A 22409-nucleotide genomic window follows, 5' to 3' on the forward strand; every position below is an offset into this window, starting at 1 on the left:
TGACAATTCATTTGAGTTCCAAGTCTTGTTTTTTTCCCTTGTCAAAGAGGTATGATAATATTCTCTGTTTCATACAGTTTTTATGACGATTAAAATGACATATGTATACTAAAGTATAAAGAATATATTAGTGATTACAATTCTTAATAATGTCCCAGAATAGAATAATATACTATTTTGATTATATTTTCTTGTTATAAAAGTATTAATATAATTTTATATTAGTATATTTATATCAGATCCTTTCAAGATACTTTTCTTTTTTTTTGAATAAAAGCATTCTTTTTTAAAAAAAATATTGATTTCGTTAGGTATTTATTTTTTATTTGTTTGCACCGGGTCTTCGTTGCGGCGTGCAGGATCTTTAGTTACGGTGTGCAGGATCTTTAGTTACGGCATGTGGGATCTTTTAGTTGCAGCCTGCGGGCTCTTAGTTGCAGCATGTGGGATCTAGTTCCTTGACCAGGGATCGAACCCGGGCCCCCTGCATTGGGAGTGTGGAGTCTTAACCACTGGACCACCAGGGAAGTCCCAAGATTATTTTCATTGAGATTTGTTCTGATATCTATGGCAGAGTCAAATTTAAATGAGACATAATCACTTAAAAATGAAACTTGAAATTCAATTACAGATAAAAAAATGAGTGCATCCTTAAAGCAAAGATCATTCATATAGTTCACTTCTAATGAAGTCTTTTAGAAAGCAAAAATGTTATAGTCCATTTTTATTCATAATTTATCAGTTTAGTACTTTTTTGAATTGAGGGAAATATGGGTTTTATATATATAGGGATAAGGTTATAATAAAAGGGTCTGGTTACCCAAATATGGTTCAGGTTTATATTGAGATTATTACCACTCAAAGGAAGTCCTTTTTTTGCATTTTTTAAAAATAAAAATATTCTACATTTATACTGGTTAAATTCTAATGTTCTTTAATCTTTTATTTCCTTGGAAGATAATAGTTGGAGAAACTGCTGTGTTTTGCCTACAACTGGCCACAAGGGATTTTGAAAACCAGGAGAAAACTATTTTAACTGGAGACTGTTGCTATATAAACCCACTGGTGAGAAGAACTGTGCGATTTCTTGGTATGTGTTCATTGAATTGTTTTTATTGTTGCTGAAACAATGTTTATATATAAGCCAACCTTTAAAATGACCAGCATATTAACTGTATTCAAATATTAGGTTATATTTTCTTTGAAATGTTTCAATTTGGTTTTTAAAAATAAACACTGCGTACTATTTTCTCTCCTGTTTTGCAAAACTCCATTTCGTGGTGTCATTTCCATATTATTTTAAGGAAAACAAATCCACCATACTTGGATATTTAAATTCTAAAAGAAACTAAAAATTACGTAATTAAAAGAAACAATTTACTATGTTTATTAAATTTCAGAAACAACGCTTAGGTAGAAATGATAATCTAGGTTGGTTATCGAACATCAAGAAAGACAAGAAAAATAGCTGGACAAATAAATGCTGTATTTGTTAATTATCATAAGTAGCAATCCATGAACTACTTCTGAGGTGTTTTTTTTACAAAAAATTGGTACAAAAAATGGTACAAAAACCATTTTTTACAAAAATGTATTGGTGATTTTATTAGGGGACAAGATTTACTGATACTTTAAATCTCAAATTCTAGCACTAATGATATGAACATTGACGAATTACTGAAAATCATCTCAATTCAAAAGACACATGGCCAAGACAGGTTTTTTTAACTGAAACAATAAAACTTAATATAGATGATTATTTCCTGGCTTTATCAAATAAGAAAAAGTGCATCTATATATACTAAATAACATTTAAGATAAATTCTGATCAGTATTAAGATTACGGATACTGTAACCCTTCAATATATTTCTCATATTGATGGGAACAAGATGAAGACTTTGGAGATATTATGCACAGATCACCTAATCCATATATAAACCCACTAAAGACTAATCAAATGTCATCATGCCTTTAAATCTCTCTGGAGATGAAAGGTCTTCATATCTAAGACTGTTCTTTTTATTGCCATCAACTTATACATCCCCACAGCCCTCATTTATACTGTTGAAGGCATAGATTTTATATGAAACTTTAAAAATTATATTTTTCACATGCATCAATACTGTGTTCTTGACCCATTTAATCTTTGCATGAGAATCATTTAATAACAAAATAAGCAATAATATACTCAGAACTAAAGTATTTTGATGAAGTTGAACCTTCCTAAATATTGTTAAATTATATTATGCCTACTTAAGTAAAATATTTTTATTCACTTATGCACATATTTCTAAAGAACATACAGGCATACCTCCAAGATTTTTGAGCTCAGTTCTAGACCACTACGATAAAGCAAATATGGCAATAAAGTGAGTCACATGAAGTTTTTGGTTTCTCAGTGCATATAGAAGTTACGTTTACACTCTATTGTAGTCTGTTAAGTGTGCAATAGCATTATGTCTTAAAAAAATACATACCTTAATTAAAAATACTTTTAAAAATTAAAATCACTAAAAAATGCTAAGCATCACCTGAGCCTTTAATGAGTTGTAATCTTTTTGCTGGTGGAGGGTCTTGCCTCAGCGTTGATGGCTGCTGACTGATCAGGGTGGTAGCATCTGAAGGTTGGGGTGGCTGTGGAAACTTCTTAAAATAGGACAACAATGAAGTTAGCCACAGTGATTGAGTCTTCCTTTTACGAACGATTTCTTTGTAGTATGCAGTGCTGTTTGATAGCTTTTTACCCATGGTAGAGTTTCTTTAGAAATGGTAGTCAGTCCTCTCAAACCCTGCTGCTGCATTATCAACTAAGTTTATGAAATACTCTAAATCCTTTGTTGTCATTTCAACAGTCTTCACAGCACCTTCACCAGGATTAGATTCCATCTCAAGAAACCACTTTCTTTCCTCATCCATAGAAGCAAATCCTCATCCATTCAAGTTTTATCATGAGATTGCAGTGATTCAGTCACATCTTCAAGCTCCACTTCTATTTCTAATTCTTCTCCTATTTCTACCACATCTTCAGTGACCTCCTCCACTGAAGTCTTGAACCCCTCCAAGTCATCCATGAGGGTTGAATCACCTTCTTTCAAATTCCTGTTTAATGTTAATATTTTGACCTCTTCCCATGAATCATGAATGTTCTTAATGGCATCTAGAATGGTGAATCCTCTCCAGAAGGTTTTCAGTTAACTTTGCCCAGATCCATCAGAGGAATCCCTATCTATGGCAGCTACAGACTTATGAAATGTATTTCTTAAATAATGAGACTTGAAAATCAGAATTACTCCTCATGACCTGCAGAATGAATGTTGTGTCAGCAGGCATGAAAACAACATTAATCTCATTGTACATCTCCATCAGAGCTCTTGGGTGGCCAGGTGCATTGTCAATGAGCAGTAATATTTTGAAAGGAATTTTTTTTTCTGAGCAGTAGGTCTCAACAGTGGGCTTAAAATATTTAGTAAATCATGTTGTAAACAGATAATGCTGTCATCCAGGCTTTGTTGTTCCATTTATTGAGAAAAGGCAGAGTATATTTAGCATGACTCTTAAGGGCCCTAGGCTTTACAGAATAGTAAGTGAGCATTGGCTTCACCTTAAAATCACCAGCTGCATAAGCCCCAAAGAAGAGAGTCAGCCTGTCTTTTGAAGCTTTAAAGCCAGGCATTTTCTTCTCTCTAGATCTGAAAGTCCTTGATGGCATCTTCTCCCAATAGAAGGTGGTTTTGTCTACATTGAAAATTTGTTGTTTAGTGTAGATAATCAGTAATGATCTTAGCTAGATCTTCTGGATAGCTTGCTGCAGCTTCTATATCAGCAGTTGCTGCTTCACTTTGTACTTTCCTGTTATGGAGATGACTTCTTTCCTTAAACCTCATGAATCATCCTCTGCTAGCTTCAAACTTTTCTTCTGTAGCTTCCTCACCTCTCTCAACTTTTATAGAATTGAAGAGAGTTAGGGCCTTGCTCTGGATTAGGCTTTGGTTTAAGGGAATATTATGGCTGGTTTGATCTTCTATCCAGACCACTAAAACTTGCTCCCTATCAGCAGTAAGGCTGTTCCGCTTTCTTATCATCCTTCAAGAACTTTTCCTTTGCATTTGCAACTTGGCTGACTGTTTAGCACAAGAGACCTAACTTTCAGCCTATCTCAGCTTTCGACTAAGCGTCATCATTTCTAGCTTTTGATTAAGAGTGAGATATGTGACTCTTCCTTTCACTCGTCCACTTAGAGGCTATTGTAGGATTTTTAATGGCCTAATTTCAATAATGTTGTGTCTTAGGGAATAGGGGGTCCTGAGGAGAGGGAGAGAAATGTAGGGGAACGGCTGGTTGGTGGAGCAGTCAGAGCACACACATTTATCAGTTAAATTCACTGCCTTGTATGGGTGCAGTTTGTGGTGCCCCAAAACAGTTACCATAGTAACATCAAAGATCACTGATCACAGATCAACAATAGCAAATATAATCATAATGAAAAGCTTTGAAATATTGGGAGAATTACTAAAAATGTGACATAGACACGCAGAGTGAGCAAATGTTACTGGAAAAATGGCGCCAATAGACTTGCTCAACACAGGGTTGCCACAAACCTTCCATTTGTAAAAAAAAATGCACTCTCTGCGAAGCCCAGTAAAGCGAAGCTCAGTAAAACGAAGTCCGCCTGAATGGCACACAGTAAAGTGTGCTTTTAAGTCTCTGCATGTTTCTTACTTCTTATATGATTTTATAAAATATTTAGGAGTGCTTGGTTTGTTTCTTGTTTCCTTGTTTATCATGATTTGGATGTTTCTAGTTTGTTATAATAAAATGGAAGCTTGTGCGCAAAGCATTACGGCATAATAGGACATCACTCTTCATAGTGACTTTATTCTGGAGGTCAGCACAGTGGATACACTCATGAGATCTCACTTTAATAAGTATCTTTGTAGTTAACTTCAATATTGGCCTTGGGCCTGATGCACTATTTTAATTCTAAAGCACATTTGGGAACTTTACAAGTATCAAGAGACATTTCCATATCCTTATCAAACATTCCTCTTTATTTTAAACAGGAAAACGTATTGTACCAGATAAAAAGAATGGTTTGGTTAAATAAAATGAGTACATCTTAGCCTAGATTTCAAGAGAAGAGAGGTGAAGACTTGACATTTAGATTCCCATACTAGACCATGAGATTTGGAAAGACAGAGTATATACAGTAACATTTTATTGAGCTTTGTTCTTTTCCATTTCTCTGCTTCTGCCAGATTTCTGATTTTAGTAACATTTACTTGTATGGCTCATGGAATGCTGGTAAGGTGTAAAGAAAGCTTTTCATTGCTTCCTTGTAAGTTTTTTCAATAGAGAACTAAGGTCTTTGTTTCATGGTGGTTTGTATGCACATAGAGTTTTGCTATGTGCAGGTTTGGGTGCAAGAACCTTGCATAATGTTGCATAATATTTTGAAAATGAAAAGGATAGTCATGTATCTAATTCTGGAAAATTATTTGATCCTGGTGATTTGCAATACAACTGCCAATAATTATGTAAAGGCTTAGGAAACAAACAATCCAGAAATATATGACAAAGAAAAATAAGCATCTAATTATCATAATAGAATTATATGACTTTTTAATGAACCGACTGTTTGGGAAGTATTTTGGCATAGTTTTAAAATGTCCTGATGGATTTTATTACCCAAAATTATAAAAGAACGGATTTCTTTACATTGATACCACATCCTTGCTGATTGTATCTGTAAGTTTATTGACAATGATGCCAAAGAATTTATTTCACCTATGCTATCTAAGTGGAAAGATAAGTTTTGGCAATAATGACCAATGACATTGAATTTAGAAAATATTTTTGGTATTTGAGTAAATTGGCATGTTCCTTACAAAAGGGGGAAAATTTATGTACTTAATTTTAATACCTTCAGGTAAACAAAGTAAATAAATTTTACTACTGTGAAGATAATTTAAACATTATAATCTAATTGCTTTATTATTTACTAAATTGTCCCAAATTTGATAAATTGAAACTCAAGCCATAAAAGATAAGGCGGGACTTAGCTGTTATATGACTTTAAAAAATGTGTTTCTGATGGCGATATAGAGATTAATCTGAAAACATTCTGCTTTACTTAAGATTTTCCATGATATTTAAATGAAGACTGATGGCATTGGATTTTGCTGCTAATTGGCACCTCCAGCTGAGTTAATATCAGTTTGAATGAGCTTAAGAGGCATAATCAAAGGGAGATGACTGCTCTGCTTAATGTTAGTAAGATTAAAAAAAAAATTCAAAAATAGGGAAAAAATAAAGATTACTAACATTAGCAGAAGGTGATAGACTGAACCCTCTCAAGGGAAACACGTCTCCATTTAAAAAAAATCACATTATCCAAACACGGCCTTAGAATATGTTTTCTTCTTTTATCCTATGTCTTATAAACCTGCCGTGCATAAAAATGTAGCCAGTGGTAGACAGCTCAATATGTTAAATAATTTAACACTCCCACTACTTCAGAAAGCAAAGAGAGGAGCTGGAGGGAGTGAAATGGGAGGAACCGTATGTATATATATATGTATGTAGGAACTATTTTATAGTTCCTAAAATATTTCCATCTTGGTGTATTGTAAATCGAACCACAACAAACCAAAAAGTTAAAATGGTGTGTTTTCTTCCTCAGGAATTTATACGTTTGGACTGTTTGCTACAGACATCTTTGTAAATGCTGGACAAGTAGTTACAGGAAATCTGGCTCCACATTTTCTCGCCCTGTGTAAACCCAACTACACGGCACTTGGGTGTCAGCAGTATACACAGTTCATCATTGGGGAAGAGGCCTGCACGGGCAACCCGGATCTCATCATGAGAGCAAGGAAGACATTTCCATCCAAAGAAGCGGCTCTCAGTGTCTATGCAGCTATGTATCTGACAGTAAGTAAGAATTAGAAACCATTCTTAGTTTGTCTTTCTGGTAAATTCTCCCAAAGTAGAAATTATTTCTCCCTGCCATAATGGAAGTCACAGCAACAGCTTTCTGCAGGACATTTAATTTATTTTTCATAATAGCTGTTTGTACTGTGAATAAAATTAAGTCAGTTGACTCTCGTGAGATTATGTGTGGGTATTTGGTTGTATTAAAAAATATAGCCATTAGCATTTCCGTTTGAGAATATGTTTGTCTTTATTGTTAAATAGGGCTTAATGGAAACAAATTTGTCCTATAGCAGTTGCCATAAACTTGTAATAGTGCAATTAAGAGAACTACCCAGGCCTCTTAGCCACCTACTCAAGTTCTAATGTTCTCTGGTGAAGGTGGGGAAAGAGGCACTCTTTTTCCAGAAAGTTCTTTTGTTATTGGTAACTATATCATCTTAATATCTCAATGAGTGTTTTAATATTTTCTCATAGAACTAACCAAAATGCCCTTAAAAATCATATATATTTTCTTTATTCTTGAGTATTTGCCATCATTTTAGTGGTAGGAGCCAGGCCCTAAGTGCTGCTATCTTAGGACATTTAGGTGGAAGTAAGTGGTCACAGCTGAGTGCATTAATGACAGGCAGGAGTACGAAGAGGGGCAGCCTTGGCAGGCAGCTCTTGACCCCAGTATTTATATCCATCAGTCTTTCCCTCTGTCACCAGAATGTGCCTTGCCAGCTGTAAGGTTGAACTCCCAAAAGTGTGCTTTGAAGGCTTTTCCATAGCTACAGTAAAAAGTGCAGAAAATTTTTCCCTTTGGAGTTCTCCTGTCCAACGGTGCCAATAACTACTTCTGATTTCAGCTCATTGATGAGACCTCAGGACCAATTTGAAACCAAATTTGATAATTTCTAATTACTTGAAAAAATGCAGAATTATTTTTACCTTCAGCGAGCTATTTGATTATGGAAATGTTTCTAACGCTCCTGATGCAATCTTGTCAGTTTATCTCTAAAAGAGAGAATATCTGCTGTGACACCTCTACTTGAGATTGGAAATAAAGGTTACTAAAGAAAGGACAATTTAAGAGAGGAACTATGGCATCGTACATAACATTCACGATGGCACGGTAATTTTGGAGGTCATAAGGGTGTGTGCATTTTAACATTTTAAAAGTTTTTAATCCAAGCTAATCTACCACTCACTACCTGGACTTTTTTTTTTTTTTTTAATTTTATTTTATTTATTTTTTTATACAGCAGGTTCTTATTAGTCATCCATTTTATCCACATCAGTATATACATGTCAATCCCAGTCTCCCAATTCATCCCACCACCACGCCCACCCCCCCACCACTTTCCCCCCTTGGTGTCCATACGTTTGTTCTCTATATCTGTGTCTCTATTTCTGCCCTGCAAACCAGTTCATCTGTACGATTTTTCTAGGTTCAACATATATGCGTTAGTATATATTTGTTTTTCTCTTTCTGACTTGCTTCACTCTGTATGACAGTCTCTAGATCCATCCACATCTCTACAAATGACCCACTTTCATTCCTTTTTATGGCTGAGTAATATTCCATTGTATATATGTACCACATCTTCTTTATCCATTCGTCTGTTGATGGGCATTTAGGTTGCTTCCATGACCTGGCTATTGTAAATAGTGCTGCAATGAACATTGGGGTGCATGTGTCTTTTTGAATTATGGTTTTCTCTGGGTATATGCCCAGTAGTGGGATTGCTGGGTCATATGGTAATTGTATTTTTAGTTTCTTAAGGAACCTCCATACTATTCTCCATAGTGGCTGTATCAAGTTACATTCCCTCCAACAGTGCAAGAGGGTTCCCTTTTCTCCACACCCTCTCCAGCATTTGTTGTTTGTAGATTTTCTGATGATGCCCATTCTAACTGGTGTGAGGTGATACCTCATTGTAGTTTTGATTGGCACTTCTCTAATAATTAGTGATGTTGAGCAGCTTTTCGTGTGCTTCTTGGCCATCTGTATGTCTTCTTTGGAGAAATGTCTATTTAGGTCTTCTGCCCATTTTTGGATTGGGTTGTTTGTTTTTTTAGTATTGAGCTGCATGAGCTGTTTATATATTTTGGAGATTAATCCTTTGTTGACTCGTTTGCAAATATTTTCTCACATTCTCAGGGTTGTCTTTTCATCTTGTTCATGGTTTCCTTTGCTGTGCAAAAGCTTTTAAGTATCATTAGGTCCCATTGGTTTATTTTTGTTTTTATTTCCATTACTCTAGGAGGTGGGCCAAAAAAGATATTGCTGTGATTTATGTCAAAGAGTGTTCTTCCTGTGTTTTCCTCCAAGAGTTTTATAGTGTCCGGTCTTACATTTAGATCTCTAATCCATTTTGAGTTTATTTTTGTGCATGGTGTGAGGGAGTGTTCTAATTTCATTCTTTTACATGTACCTGTCTAGTTTTCCCAGCACCACTTATTGAAGAGACCGTCTTTTCTCCATTGTACATCCTTGCCTCCTTTGTCATAGATTAGTTGACCATAGGTGCGTGGGTTTATCTCTGTGCTTTCTATCCGGTTCCACTGATCTATATTTCTGTTTTTGTGCCAGTACCATATTGTCTTGATTACTGTAGCTTTGTAGTATAGTCTCAAGTCAGGGAGTCTGATTCCTCCAGCTCTGTTTTTTCCCTCAGGACTGCTTTGGCTATTTGGGGTCTTTTGTGTCTCCATACAAATTTTAAGACTTTCTATTCTACTTCTGTAAAAAATGCCACTGGTAAGTTCATAGGGATTGCATTGAATCTGAGATTTCTTTGGGTAGTGTAGTCATTTTCACAATATTGATTCTTCCAATCCAAGAACATGGTATATCTCTCCATCTGTTGGTATCATCTTTAATTTCTTTCATCAGTGTCTTATAGTTTTCTGCATACAGGTCTTTTGTCTCCCTAGGTAGGTTTATTCCTAGGTATTTTATTCTTTTTGTTGCAATGGTAAATGGGAGTGTTTCCTTAATTTCTCTTTCAGATTTTTCATCATTAGTTTATAGAAAAGCAAGAGATTTCTGTGCGTTAATTTTGTATCCTGCAACTTTACCAAATTCATTGATTAGCTCTAGTAGTATTCTTGTGGCATTTTCAGTGTTCTCTATGTGTAGTATCATGTCATCTGCAAACAGTGACAGTTTTACTTCTTCTTTTCCAATTTGTATTCCTTTTATTTATTTTTCTTCTCTGATTGCCATGGCTAGGACTTCCAAAACTATGTTGAATAATCGTGGTGAGACATCCTTGTCTTGTTCCTGATCTTAGAGGAAATGCCTTCAGTTTTTCACCATTGAGAATGATGTTTGCTGTGGGTTTGTTGTATATGGCCTTTATTATGTTGAGGTAGGTTCCCTCTATGCCCGCTTTCTGGAGAGTTTTTATCATAAATGGGTGTTGAATTTTGTCAAAAGCTTTTTCTGCATCTATTGAGATGATCATATGGTTTTTATTCTTCAATTTGTTAATATGGTGTATCACATTGATTTATTTGCGTATATTGAAGAATCCTTGCATCCCTGGGATAAATCCCACTTGATCATTGTGTATGATCCTTTTAATGTGTTGTTGGATTCTGTTTGCTAGTATTTTCTTGAGGATTTTTGAATCTATATTCATCAGTGATATTGGTCTGTAATTTTCTTTTTTTGTAGTATCTTTGTCTGGTTTTGGTATCAGGGTGATGGTGGTGTCATAGAATGAGTTTGAGAGTGTTCCTTCCTCTGCCATTTTTTGGAAGAGTTTGAGAAGGATGGGTGTTAGCTCTTCTCTAAATGTTTAATAGAATTCACCTGTGAAGCCATCTGGTCCTGGACTTTTGTTTGTTGGAAGATTTTTCATCACTGTTTCATTTTCATTACTTATGATTGGTCTGTTCATATTTTCTATTTCTTCCTGGTTCAGTCTTGGAAGGTTATACCTTTCTAAGAATTTGTCCGTTTCTTCCAGGTTGTCCATTTTATTGGCATAGAGTCGCTTGTAGTAGTCTCAGGGTGGCTTGTATTTCTGCAGTGTGTGTTGTAACTTCTCCTTTTTCATTTCTAATTTTATTGGTTTGAGTCTTCTCCCTCTTTTTCTTGATGAGTCTGGCTAATGGTTTCTCAATTTTGTTTATCTTCTGAAAGAACCAGCTTTTAGTTTTTTTGATCTTTGCTATTGTTTTCTTTGTTTCTATTTCATTTATTTCTGCTCTGATCTTTATGATTTCTTTCCTTCTGCTAACTTTGGGTTTTGTTTGTTCTTCTTTCTCTAGTTCCTTTAGTGTAAGGTTAGATTGTTTATTTGAGATTTTTCTTGTTTCTTGAGGTAGGCTTGTATTGCTATAAACTTCCCTCTTAGAACTGCTTTTGCTGCATCCCATAGGTTTTGGATCATCGTATTTTTGTTGTAATTTGTCTCTAGGTATTTTTTGATTTTCTCTGATTTCTTCAGTGATCTCTTGGTTATTTAGTAATGTATTGTTTAGCCTCCATGTGTTTGTGTTTTTTAACGTTTTTTTCCCTGTAATTGATTTCTAATCTCATTGTGTTGTGGTCAGAAAAGATGCTTGATGTGATTCCAATTTTCTTAAATTTACTGTGGTTTGATTTGTGACCCAAGATGTGATCTAACCTGGAGAATGTTCCAGGAAGGAAGTGTAATCTGCTGTTTTTGGAAGGAATGTCCTATAAATATCAATTAAATCTAGCTGGTCTATTGTGTCATTTAAAGCTTGTGTTTCCTTTTTAACTTTCTGTTTGGATGATCTGTCCATTGGTGTAAGTGAGGTGTTACAGTCCCCCACTATTATTGTGTTACTGTCGATTTCCTCTTTTATAGCTGTTAGCAGTTGCCTTATGTATTGTGCTCCTGTGTTGGGTGCATATATATTTATAATTGTTATATCTTCTTTTTGGATTGATCCCTTGATCATTATGTAGTGTCCTTCCTTGTCTCTTGTAACATTCTTTATTTTAAAGTCCATTTTATCTGATATGAGTATTGCTACTCCAGCTTTCTTTTGATTTCCATTTGCATGGAATATCTTTTTCCATCCCCTCACTTTCAGTCTGTATTTGTCCCTAGGTCTGAAGTGGGTCTCTTGTAGACAGCATATATATGGGTTTAGTTTTTGTAGTCATTCAGCCAGCCTGTGTCTTTTTGTTGGAGCGTTTAATCCATTCACATTTAAGGTAATTATTGCTATGTATGTTCCTATGACCATTTTCTTAATTGTTTTGGGTGTGTTTTTGTAGATCCTTTTCTGCTCTTGTGTTTCCCACTTAGGGAAGTTCCTTTAGCATTTGTTGGAGAGCTCGTTTGGTGGTGCTGAATTCTCTTAGCTTTTGCTTGTCGGTACAGCTTTTGATTTCTCCGCCGAATCTGAATGAGATCCTTGCCGGGTAGAGTAATCTTGGTTGTAGGTTTTTCCCTTTCATCACTTTAAATATGTCCTTCCACTCCCTTCTGGCTTGTAGAGTTTCTGCTGAGAAATCAGCTGTTAACCTTATGGGAGTTCCCTTGTATGTTATTTGTCGTTTTTCCCTTGTTGCTTTTAATAATTTTTCTTTGTTTTTAATTTTTATCAATTCAATTACTATGTGTCTCAGTGTGCTTCTCCTTGGGTTTATCCTGCCTGAGACTCTCTGCGTTACCTGGACTTGGGTGGCTATTTCCTTTCCCATGTTAAGGAAGTTTTCGGCAATAATCTCTTCAAATATTTTCTCGGGTCCTTTCTCTCTCTCTTCTCCTTCTGGGACCCCTATAATGCAAATGTTGGTGCGTTTAATGTTGTCCCAGAGGTCTCTTAGGCTGTCCTCATTTCTTTTCATTCTGTTTTTCTTTATTCTGTTCCTCAGCAGTGAATTCCACCATTCTGTCTTCCAGGTCACTTATCCGTTCTTCTGCCTCAGTTATTCTGCTATTGAGTCCTTCTAGTGTATTTTTCATTTCAGTTATTGTATTGTTCATCTCTGTTTGTTTGTTCTTTAATTCTTCTAGGTCTTTGTTAAACACTTTTTGCATCTTCTCAATATTTGCCTCCATTCTTTTTCTGACGTCCTGGATCATCTTCACTATCATTATTCTGAATTGTTTTTCTGGAAGGTTGCCTATCTCCACTTCATTTAGTTGTTTTTCTGAGATCTTATCTTGTTCCTATGTCTCTTACATTGCCCTCTGCCTTTTCGTCTTGTCTATCTTTCTGTGAATGTGGTTTTTGTTCCACAGGCTGCAGGACTGTTGTTCTGTTTGCTTCTGCTCTCTGCCCTCTGGTGGATGAGGCTATCTAAGAGGCTTGTGCAAGTTTCCTGATGGGAGGGACTGGTGGTGGGTAGAGCTGGGTGTTGCTCTGGTGGGCAGAACTAAGTAAAACTTTAATCCTCTTGTCTGCTGATGGGTGGGGCTGGGTTCCCTCCCTGTTGGTTGTTTGGCCTGAGGCGACCCAACACTGGAGCCTACCCGCCTCTTTGGTGGGGCTAATGGTGGACTCTGGGAGGGCTCATGCCAAGGAATACTTCCCAGAACTTCTGCTGCCAGTGTCCTTGTCCTCATGGTGAGACACAGCCACCCCCACCTCCTCTGCAGGATATTCTCCAACACTGGAAGGTAGGTCTGGTTCAGCCTCCTATGGGGTCACTGCTTCTTCCCCTGGGTCCCGATGCACACACTACTTTGTGTGTGCCCTCCAAGAGTGGAGTCTCTGTTTCCCCCAGTCCTGTCGAAGTCCTGCAATCAAATCCCGCTAGCCTTCAAAGTCTGATTCTCTAAGAATTCCTCCTCCCGTTGCCGGACCCCCAGGTTGGGAAGCCTGACGTGGGGCTCAGAACCTTCACTCCAGTGAGTGGACTTCTGTGGTATAAGTGTTCTCCAGTTTGTGAGTCACCCACCCAGCAGTTATGGGATTTGATTTTATTGTGATTATACCTCTCCTACCATCTCATTGTGGCTTCTCCTTTGTCTTTGGATGTGGCGTATCTTTTTTGGTGAGTTCCAGTGTCTTCCTGTTGATGATTGTTCAGCAGTTAGTTCTGATTACGGTGCTCTCGCAAGAGGGAGTAAGTGCATGTCCTTCTACTCTGCCATCTTGAACCAATCTCCTCTTTATTACTTTTCACTACCTGGACTTTTAAAAAATGCCATCAAGGAAATTTTTATAGAGTTAAGGATCAAATCCCATCCTATCCATTTTCTCTTCTGACTTCTGTACAATTTTCCAGTTACAGTTTCCTTCTTAAGCTCACTCTGCTCCCAACTGTGTTCCTCTAATATCTCCTGATTTCCGCTACACATTTGAAGGTGCTTCTAGACTTTATGTGAAATCTTCTAAGCCATGTGTATTCTTTCCTACTCACTAAATTGCTTGACTGCGTGTTCCACCTCTCCTAGAATATGGAGCATTCAGCCTTAATATGAAGATTTAAAACTTGAGTGAATCAGGAGCCATAAAATACTTTTCAATCATTGTCATCACATCTAAATCTGATGTTTGTATTTGTATCTGGGTATGAGTTGTAAATGTATCTGCATATACACATGTGATCAAGCCAATGACTTTAGACAAATTTTAGAATACTCTCTGACCCCAAATACAGTGACATGGTTATCTTAGCATGATATAGATGTTAGATTTTACTGTATAATCAGGGTGTGCCAATGGTGGTGAATGTGTTAGTATAGTGAGATACTTGGTCTTTTTATTCTGCCAAAATGGTGTGTCTGCTGGCATTTGTTTTAGCAACTTCTTCCTTGCTTTTTTTTTTTTTTTTTAGCAACTTACTTAAAGACATTTATTTAAACTGCTTCTGAATTATAAGCCATACTGTTCTAGTCTGTAATAAACATTTGGAGCTGTTTTAATAATAATGATAATTATTTTTAGCAAACATTTATTGAGCATTTGCTATATGCCAGGCACGAGTGCTTTACTTTTACTAATTTATTTAATACATTACTAGTTCTTATTTATGTATTTTAAAATTTGTTCTTTATTTATCATTATTATTATTGTAATAACTGATTATTTGTATTAATTTATTGAATCCTCATAACTATTATTATGCACATTTTACAGATGAGGACACTCAGAAGGTGAAGTAACTTGCCCGGATCCGTAGAACCACACTTTTTCCTGGCTACAATGATTCTAAATGTTCCAGAGAGGGAATCATTAAATCATATTAGCCCTAATATGTGTGTGGTTAGCTGAATTCCCTCCTGGTCCTACATGATTTCAGCATACATAAAAGTTAAAACCAAAGGTTCAGATGGTAGATATGTTTAGAGGAAAAAAAATTAATAACACTCCAGCATTCGGAAATCTTCTGTCGTTAAACAGCGGTTCAGACTAAAAGTCAGCATTCCTGCTTGTAATTACATTGAAGGGTACCGCTGTCGTTTTAACAATAGATTCTGTTCTCTGCTAACTGCTTTTCTCTCTTCTCCACCACCCCTTTGTGTGTGTAAGTGTGGGCGGCTGCCATGGCAACTCTGAATATAACTCCTACTGCAGATGGAGGGAGTAGTCAGGATTTGCTGTTCTGTTTGAACCTGTACATATATTTCTTCCCAGCTTCACTGGAGACACCTTGGGGAAACTTTATAAGAGAAATGTTGGGGTGTTTCAAATTAATACAGTCTCATGAAACGCTTGCCAGAATTTTGACGTGTAGGTAAATAGGGGAAGACAGCCATATATTCAATATTCTCTGTGGAAATAAGCTTATTGCTATATTTAGGGAGAGAGATTTGTTTAATGTGGTGAAGGTGTTATAAACGTACGTAAACACATAAATAAAAATAAATGAGTCCTATGAGGAACTATGTGAATAAGAACTGAAGAATATTTTCCTGCTGCTTCTGTTTGTGGATTAGTAAATAAAATTAAGGGACTTGAACTCTCCCTTAGCATCTGACTTTAATTAAGGCTTTGGAGATAATTTGATCACAGAGTTGTTCTCTTTTGCTTTACTGAGAACTTTCAGGAGAAAAGAAAGTCCTATGCCTATTTTTGCAAAAGCTGTCGGTTTCCCAGGAAAAAATTCTAAAGGTTATTTAACCCTCAACCATTAAATTTATAATTCAGTGTTATGTTGCATTAGAATAATATTTAAATTTAGCTGTGTGGTATTTCTTTTCATATAAAATGGATAAAGCTTTTTTTGATTAAAGTCAAATGAGCTCCAGAGTTGAGAATGAGACATAATATTTGATGACTTTCCAGTTAACCTCATAAACCATTGAAACAAAAAGTCGTAGAATGGTCTCTTTAGGTCACTTCCAATTCTGGCCTTAGATTTTCTGAAAATCTTTTTTAAAAAAGGGAAGGGTCAGCTACATTTATTGAATATTAGTCTTTTCCCACTGTCTGTTGCCACATAACAGACCACCCTTAACCTCAAAACAAGAATTTATTATCCTCAGGACTCTGTAGGCTGACCTGTGGTTTTCTTGGTAGTCAATCCTCTTTGCTTCTCTCATGGGTTGCATTCAGCTGACCAGTCAGCTGGGGGTGGACTGAGCTGGGACAGCCCCAATAGCTGGGCTCTCTCATTCTCAAGAGGCCTTTCTCACAGGTTGTTTTCCCTGACAGAATCTTAGAGCAGCCTACCAAAAGGGCAGAGGTCCAAGCTGTAAGGCATCTTGAGACATAGGCCCCAGAACTCGTTCAACATCCCCGTCTCTGTATTCTCTTGATCCAGGCACATCACAAGGCCAGCCCAGATTGATGGGGATGGAGAAACAGTCTCCGCCTAGAGATGGGAGGCACAGCAAAGTCAGATTATAAAGAGCTGAATATGCTGGGAAAGGAGGAATTTGTGAACATTAAACAATTTACTACAGTCTTTTCCCAGAATATTAGTGGAAAACTCTAAAATATCATTTTCTTCTCTTCTTCCTCCTCGTTGTTGGCAGATCATTCGTATCATCCTACTGTCACTTCCCACATGGCCATCTTTTATAATAAGCGCACAAGGTCCCACGTGCAGCAATGACTGCTTGCAGGCTGCCAAGACCAGAGTTAAATAAACACAGCCCACTGGTGTGTCTACCCCTCCTTTTGTGATGTTTTACCTAATTCTGCATAGGGGCACGAGCAGGCCTTCATTCTGGGGTACAGGAATTTGGGGGAGCATGCCTTACTTGCAGCAGTTGGCTCCATGAGACTGACTGGTGGGGGGCTGTGTTTGGAGAAGAAGGATTGGGGTGGGTGAAAAGCAAAGCTCTGGGCTGCCTTCACGAATTTGTCTTCACTGGCTGGTGAGACCTGGCTGCCCTCAGAAAGCCATTCCTCTAAATCTTCCCTGCTCAGGAGTAATTTAACACTGAAATGTATAAGGTCCCTGTGCTCTAGATTTCAAATGAGCAAATTTTAGTCTACTAGATAATATATCAAAAAGTATTTACTGAGCACCCACTCATAATGTGGCTGCTGTGCTATTACTTGACTACCTGTGCTGCAACCACTGATATTAGCCGATTGACGGTTCTGCTGTCAGCCTTCAGCTACGTGTTATTGGTAACGGGTAGAGAAGGTACGAAAGGTATCCGCAAAGTACCCATGGGGTTGCAGTATTTTCACTACCATAGACCCCTTTTATAGTTTACCTTTCCCCTCCCCGCCACTCCTCCAAGAACTCCATGTCTTTAAATCTTCTATTTAACACATTAACACTTTCCCATCGCATCTTAGGCCCAGATATTAAACAATGGTCCATAATAATAAAACTATAATATGCTGCTTTGAAACTGCACAATACAGTTATTAAAATTGCACACACACAAAAAAAAAATTGCACACATACAATTATTAAATAACAAGCAGTGAATGATTAAAGACACATGGATACTCTGCCTCTTCACCTTAATTTTACCTGGTTTCTGTAAGTGACACTTATATCTGAGTATTCCGTGATTGACCTGTGGATTTGTAGTGGCATCTGGTTTTCTGGTCACATCACAAAAATTCCTGTGCGTTCCACAACATATCAGAACCCCTCAGCAGCATGAGATCACCAGTGTTGCCAACTGACTTAATATAGTTCCAGCCAAAAGCAAAGAGTACTGACATTTTAGTTAGTGCATGTGGGCTTATTATGGGTAAATATACTATTCTGTTAGGTTCGTTGAAATATTGAAAAATATGTCATGGCATTCCATTAATACATCTGGGGTTTCTTAGGTGTTAGCAAACTCCAGCTTGGGGATTGCTGGCAGCACTTGCACATTCTAATTAGGAAAAGAGGACTTACTATCATTGGACAATATAATATAAGATAGCCAGGGCTGCATTACGACTTTTGTAGGCCCTAGGCACTTACGTGTGCCTTCATAGGCCCCTTCTGCCATTAAAAAAAAATGACCTCATTACTATAAAAATAAATTTGTAAATAATATACGTTAAACATTTTCTTTAATATTCACTTTTTCCTTCTGATTTTAAAAGATATTAAGACAGTTTCATGGGTCCCTAGAAGTATCATGGGCCCTAGAAGTATCACCGTGCCTACTGGAGAAGTTTGTCCTGAGGATGGTACATAATAAAGCTCTAAGTGAAATATGATTGTTAGTGTAGCAGGTAATGACAGTGGGAGCCACTGAGTGTCCAGGAGGGAAGAGATCACTTCTGACAAGCACCATGGGGAGAGCTTCAGAAGTAAGTGGTACTTGGGATGGGTCTTGGAGATGAATATGATTTGAATAGGTAAAGAAGAGGCATTCCAGGTAAGGGGACAGGGAGAGCAAAGGCCAGGAGCAAGAAACAGCAGATACAATTAGGATGGACTAAAGGGGGGGAGCTCACATTAGGAGTATATGGTGTGTGTGTGTTGGTGGAGGGATTGTGAGGTTTAAGGATTAGCAAGAATAAATAAATCAGAAAGACCTTGTAAACCAACCTGAAGCCATATGCTTGAGTTAATAAACAATACAGAGTAAAATAACGTTACAGAAGCAGTTCTTTAGAATGATTTTATTTACTTCAATTTCATTAAATATATATTGAGTACTTAGAATGCATCCAGCCTGTACATACTGATATCAACTCCTTATGAAGTTTAAAATGGCCTGATAGAGAGAAAAGAGGGAATTAAAAAGGAAAGAAGCTAAAAGCGTAGGGAGTATTTTAAGGAGGTTGTCAATCTCAGACATGAAACGATAGGGATTTAAATTCAGCTGGTTTCCTTAAGATTGAAAACCCTAGTGCTGATGAGACCAGAGTCAGACGATATGAAATGTAGAGATTCAAGCAGCTGAGGGATCCCTAAGCATTTTCTCTTAGAGCACAGGAATAGGAAAGTCAGACCTAGACCCAGAGCCAATGCTCTGATGTGCACCTCAGGGTTTATATACCATCACCAGCTTACTTAGATGCTATGGCTAAATGGAGCCAAGTCCCTGGGCCCAATTTTTGTATTTCATACTGCTTCTGTATTCCATCCTCCTGTTCCCAGATTCCATTTATTAAAAAGTAACTGTCTAGCATCACACTAAGTACTCTGTATGCCTTCATCTTCACAATGGCTGGAATGAGTTTGGCTATCTTCATTTTAAAGGTAACAAAGCTGAGGATACAAGAGGCTAATTAACGTGATCAAAGTTATTCAGCTAGTATTTGTTAGAGCCGGTACTGTGACCCAGGTCGGTGTGACTCCAAAGCCAGTATTTGGTCTCTTATATCACAGTACCTCCTGAGATGTGCCCCAGTGAACAGAAGGCAGCTACATTCTGAGTTATCTTCAGAGTCCAGTACCTTACATATAATAGGTGAAGAAAACTAGTTAGTTGATTTTAATCGAAATGTTCCACAATATGAATTAGGAAGGTTGTCAAAAAAGTATGCATTCCATAAGTTCCTGTTTTGTGTCCTATTTCCAGGCAGCCAGGTAGCTCAAACACTAAAAGTTATACAAATGGTCATTATTACTGGTCTTGAATTGTACTTTGATTTTAAGTGAATACATATTTTATTCTTATGAACCTTAATTTTGAATACCTGTGTTCTGCACATTGTTTGAGATGTTAAAAGAACTTCAGTTGCTTTTAAAATGACAATTTCTAAGTTATCTTCAACTTCTTTACAGTGTACAATAATTGGCGACATAATAACCTAAGTACCACGGGCCATGCTTAATGCTGATTAGACCTCTGTGGTAGGCAATGTTACTTTGATGTTATGGGCCAGAACTGTATTCATCAGTGTGGAATGTGTTTCCCCAGGTGTCTTCCCAAGGCTCCAGTGTGCTAACCACCTCTTGTTTATCTTGCCTGATCAGAGTGATGTCTTGGATGTAAGGATCAGTATGGTGGTCTGTGAGATGTTCAGAATGTCCACCTCCCTTCAGACTATGACGTGGCAAAGAGTAGGAGAGTTAACATAGCACTGACATAAACTATGATGTAAGGAGTTGCTCGTTCCATGGGAATGTGAACCGTTTCTCATCCTCTTTCTTGAATGAGATAGAAAAGAACACATTTGACAAATCAATGGTCACCACTACTTGGTTGAAGATTCAATAGTCTACATTCATTCTCCAGGATCTGTCCAGACTGGTGAATTAAATGGAGACAACGAGGAGACCTACCACCCCTGCATTCTTAAGATCCTAATTGGTGGCATTAAATCTTCACCATCTTCCCTTTCCTAATGCAATATTATTTTTTATTTATTATCTTGGCAGGACTGGGAGAATATAGTTTCATAAGCTTCCAATTGAATTATCCAATACTCCAACTGCCCAGGGGAAAATGACCACTGGGTGTGCTCTCAGACCTAGTAAATCCACTGTGAGCCAGACTTTGGCCTGGACTCATTTATTTAGTCCCTATGTGACCCTACTCTACCATGAGGCCATGATGATGTTAATTCAGGTGTCGAGGTAACAATGTCCATTGGGATCCTATGTCCAATAGTCCTCAAAATATCTGGATATTCTCTTTTCCCCAGTGTAGAGTCACCTGAATGAATGGTCACAGGTCCTTTTGGGGCAGGACTGGGAAAATCATTACAATGTATACTTTCTGTAGTTTTGCAGGTCCTTCCCTCTGGAGACCAGCTGCCTCTTCAGTCAATGAGTTTGATTCAGGTCTGATAACTGCACAAAGGAGTAAAACTTTTTATTGCAGCATCCACTCTCAGCTCTGCATTCTTGCTTTCTTGTGATTATATATTAAGTAGTCTCATTAGGAGCATCTATTTTGCCCCTAGGGAAGGCTATGAGCTATAAATCATCTCTGAAACTTTCTGCTGGTCAAGTCCCCTTGGCTGTCACTCAGGCCTTCTGCATTATTACGATAATTGAGACACTCCCTCCCACCCCACCCCTACTTCTGATGGTTAAGCACCGATAATGATAATTGGCTTCTCTTTCTTCAGGCTCCCCATCATCTGCATAGATATCAAGGAACCCAGCTCTGTGATAGGCTCTCCTACCATCAACCCTGGCCTGCACAGGAGAAGCGCCACTGAACTTCTGTATCACGCAGGTGCCCCTCTCACTAGCACACTCCTGATGCCTCAAGGAATAGCTCGTCTCCTAGGTCCTCCCATGGTACACAGTACTCTGGTGCGCCTTTGAGATCATGTTGTATGTCCATTCCAGCAACACCCACTTCTCTGAGGCTTTTCATTCATTCCCCCACCAACTGCCAAGGCAATTCAGGCATGTCAGCTTCATTAAGAGAAAGCAACCATTTTCTCTAGGCTTTCAGGAGCCAGCCCAGCAAGGGGCTTGTACTGTCCCCTGGGGCCTTGCAAGAGTGTTAAATCCTACATCCCCAGGGAAAGTGTCCTGGTGTCAACAAACACTCCCTTACTGTGTTTTGGTTTCATCTTCCTTGATAAAGCCCCCTCAAAATCCAGCCCCGTAGGTCTGTCCTGGCTCCAGCCAGCGTGCACTGGCTAATTCTTGCAGCTCTTTGGGGGTGGAATCTATCTGCTTCTCATCAGGTTCATCACATCCTGGGGAACTTAGTCCTAGTTATTTGCCTGGCAGCCAGGAGGGGAGGTGGGGGCAGATCGTGAGGGGACCCCTGGTGCACTGGGGGACAGACACTTCTCATTCCGCCACAGTCATGCGTCCTGGCATGGGTGGACCGGGGGAGTACCAGCACTTTGTAGGTAGAGGTGGGCCACGTCTGAAGGCTCTGAGGATTTAGAGGAGTCTCATGAACCAAAATCTTCAGGCACATCCACCCAGATGTCCCCATCCTTTGTGTTAAGGTCTTAGATTTTCCAAACCAGGGTCCTGACCTTGGCACAATAGACCTGCCTTAGCTGAGCACTCAGTCATCTTTGAAGGCCCCCTGACTCTTAGCTAGTAAGTCATAAATTAGGCCTTCAGCTTTTTCTACCCTCACACTGTAGAATAAACAGCCTCTTTCTAAGTTACCAAAGAGGCTCTCTGGCCGACACACTCAGTTTTCATTTGTTTGTTAACTACCCTCAGCTTTTCATTTTCTCTCTGTAGGGCACCAACACGACTTAATAA

The 22409-nt window shown here is 37.9% G+C and overlaps 1 protein-coding gene across 1 annotated transcript in view; it reads left to right on the forward strand.

The window, feature by feature from the left end:
* The window catches only part of PLPPR5 (phospholipid phosphatase related 5), a 123082-nt gene that overhangs the window by 38501 nt on the left and 62172 nt on the right, over positions 1–22409 (forward strand). The window contains exons 2-3 of the mRNA XM_061186285.1: positions 958–1090; positions 6681–6931. Of these exons, the coding sequence (XP_061042268.1) occupies positions 958–1090; positions 6681–6931 (384 nt within the window). The remainder of the gene's footprint in view (positions 1–957; positions 1091–6680; positions 6932–22409) is intronic.

Source organism: Eubalaena glacialis, chromosome 3 (genome assembly GCF_028564815.1).
Source record: "Eubalaena glacialis isolate mEubGla1 chromosome 3, mEubGla1.1.hap2.+ XY, whole genome shotgun sequence".
Lineage (NCBI taxonomy): Eukaryota > Metazoa > Chordata > Mammalia > Artiodactyla > Balaenidae > Eubalaena > Eubalaena glacialis.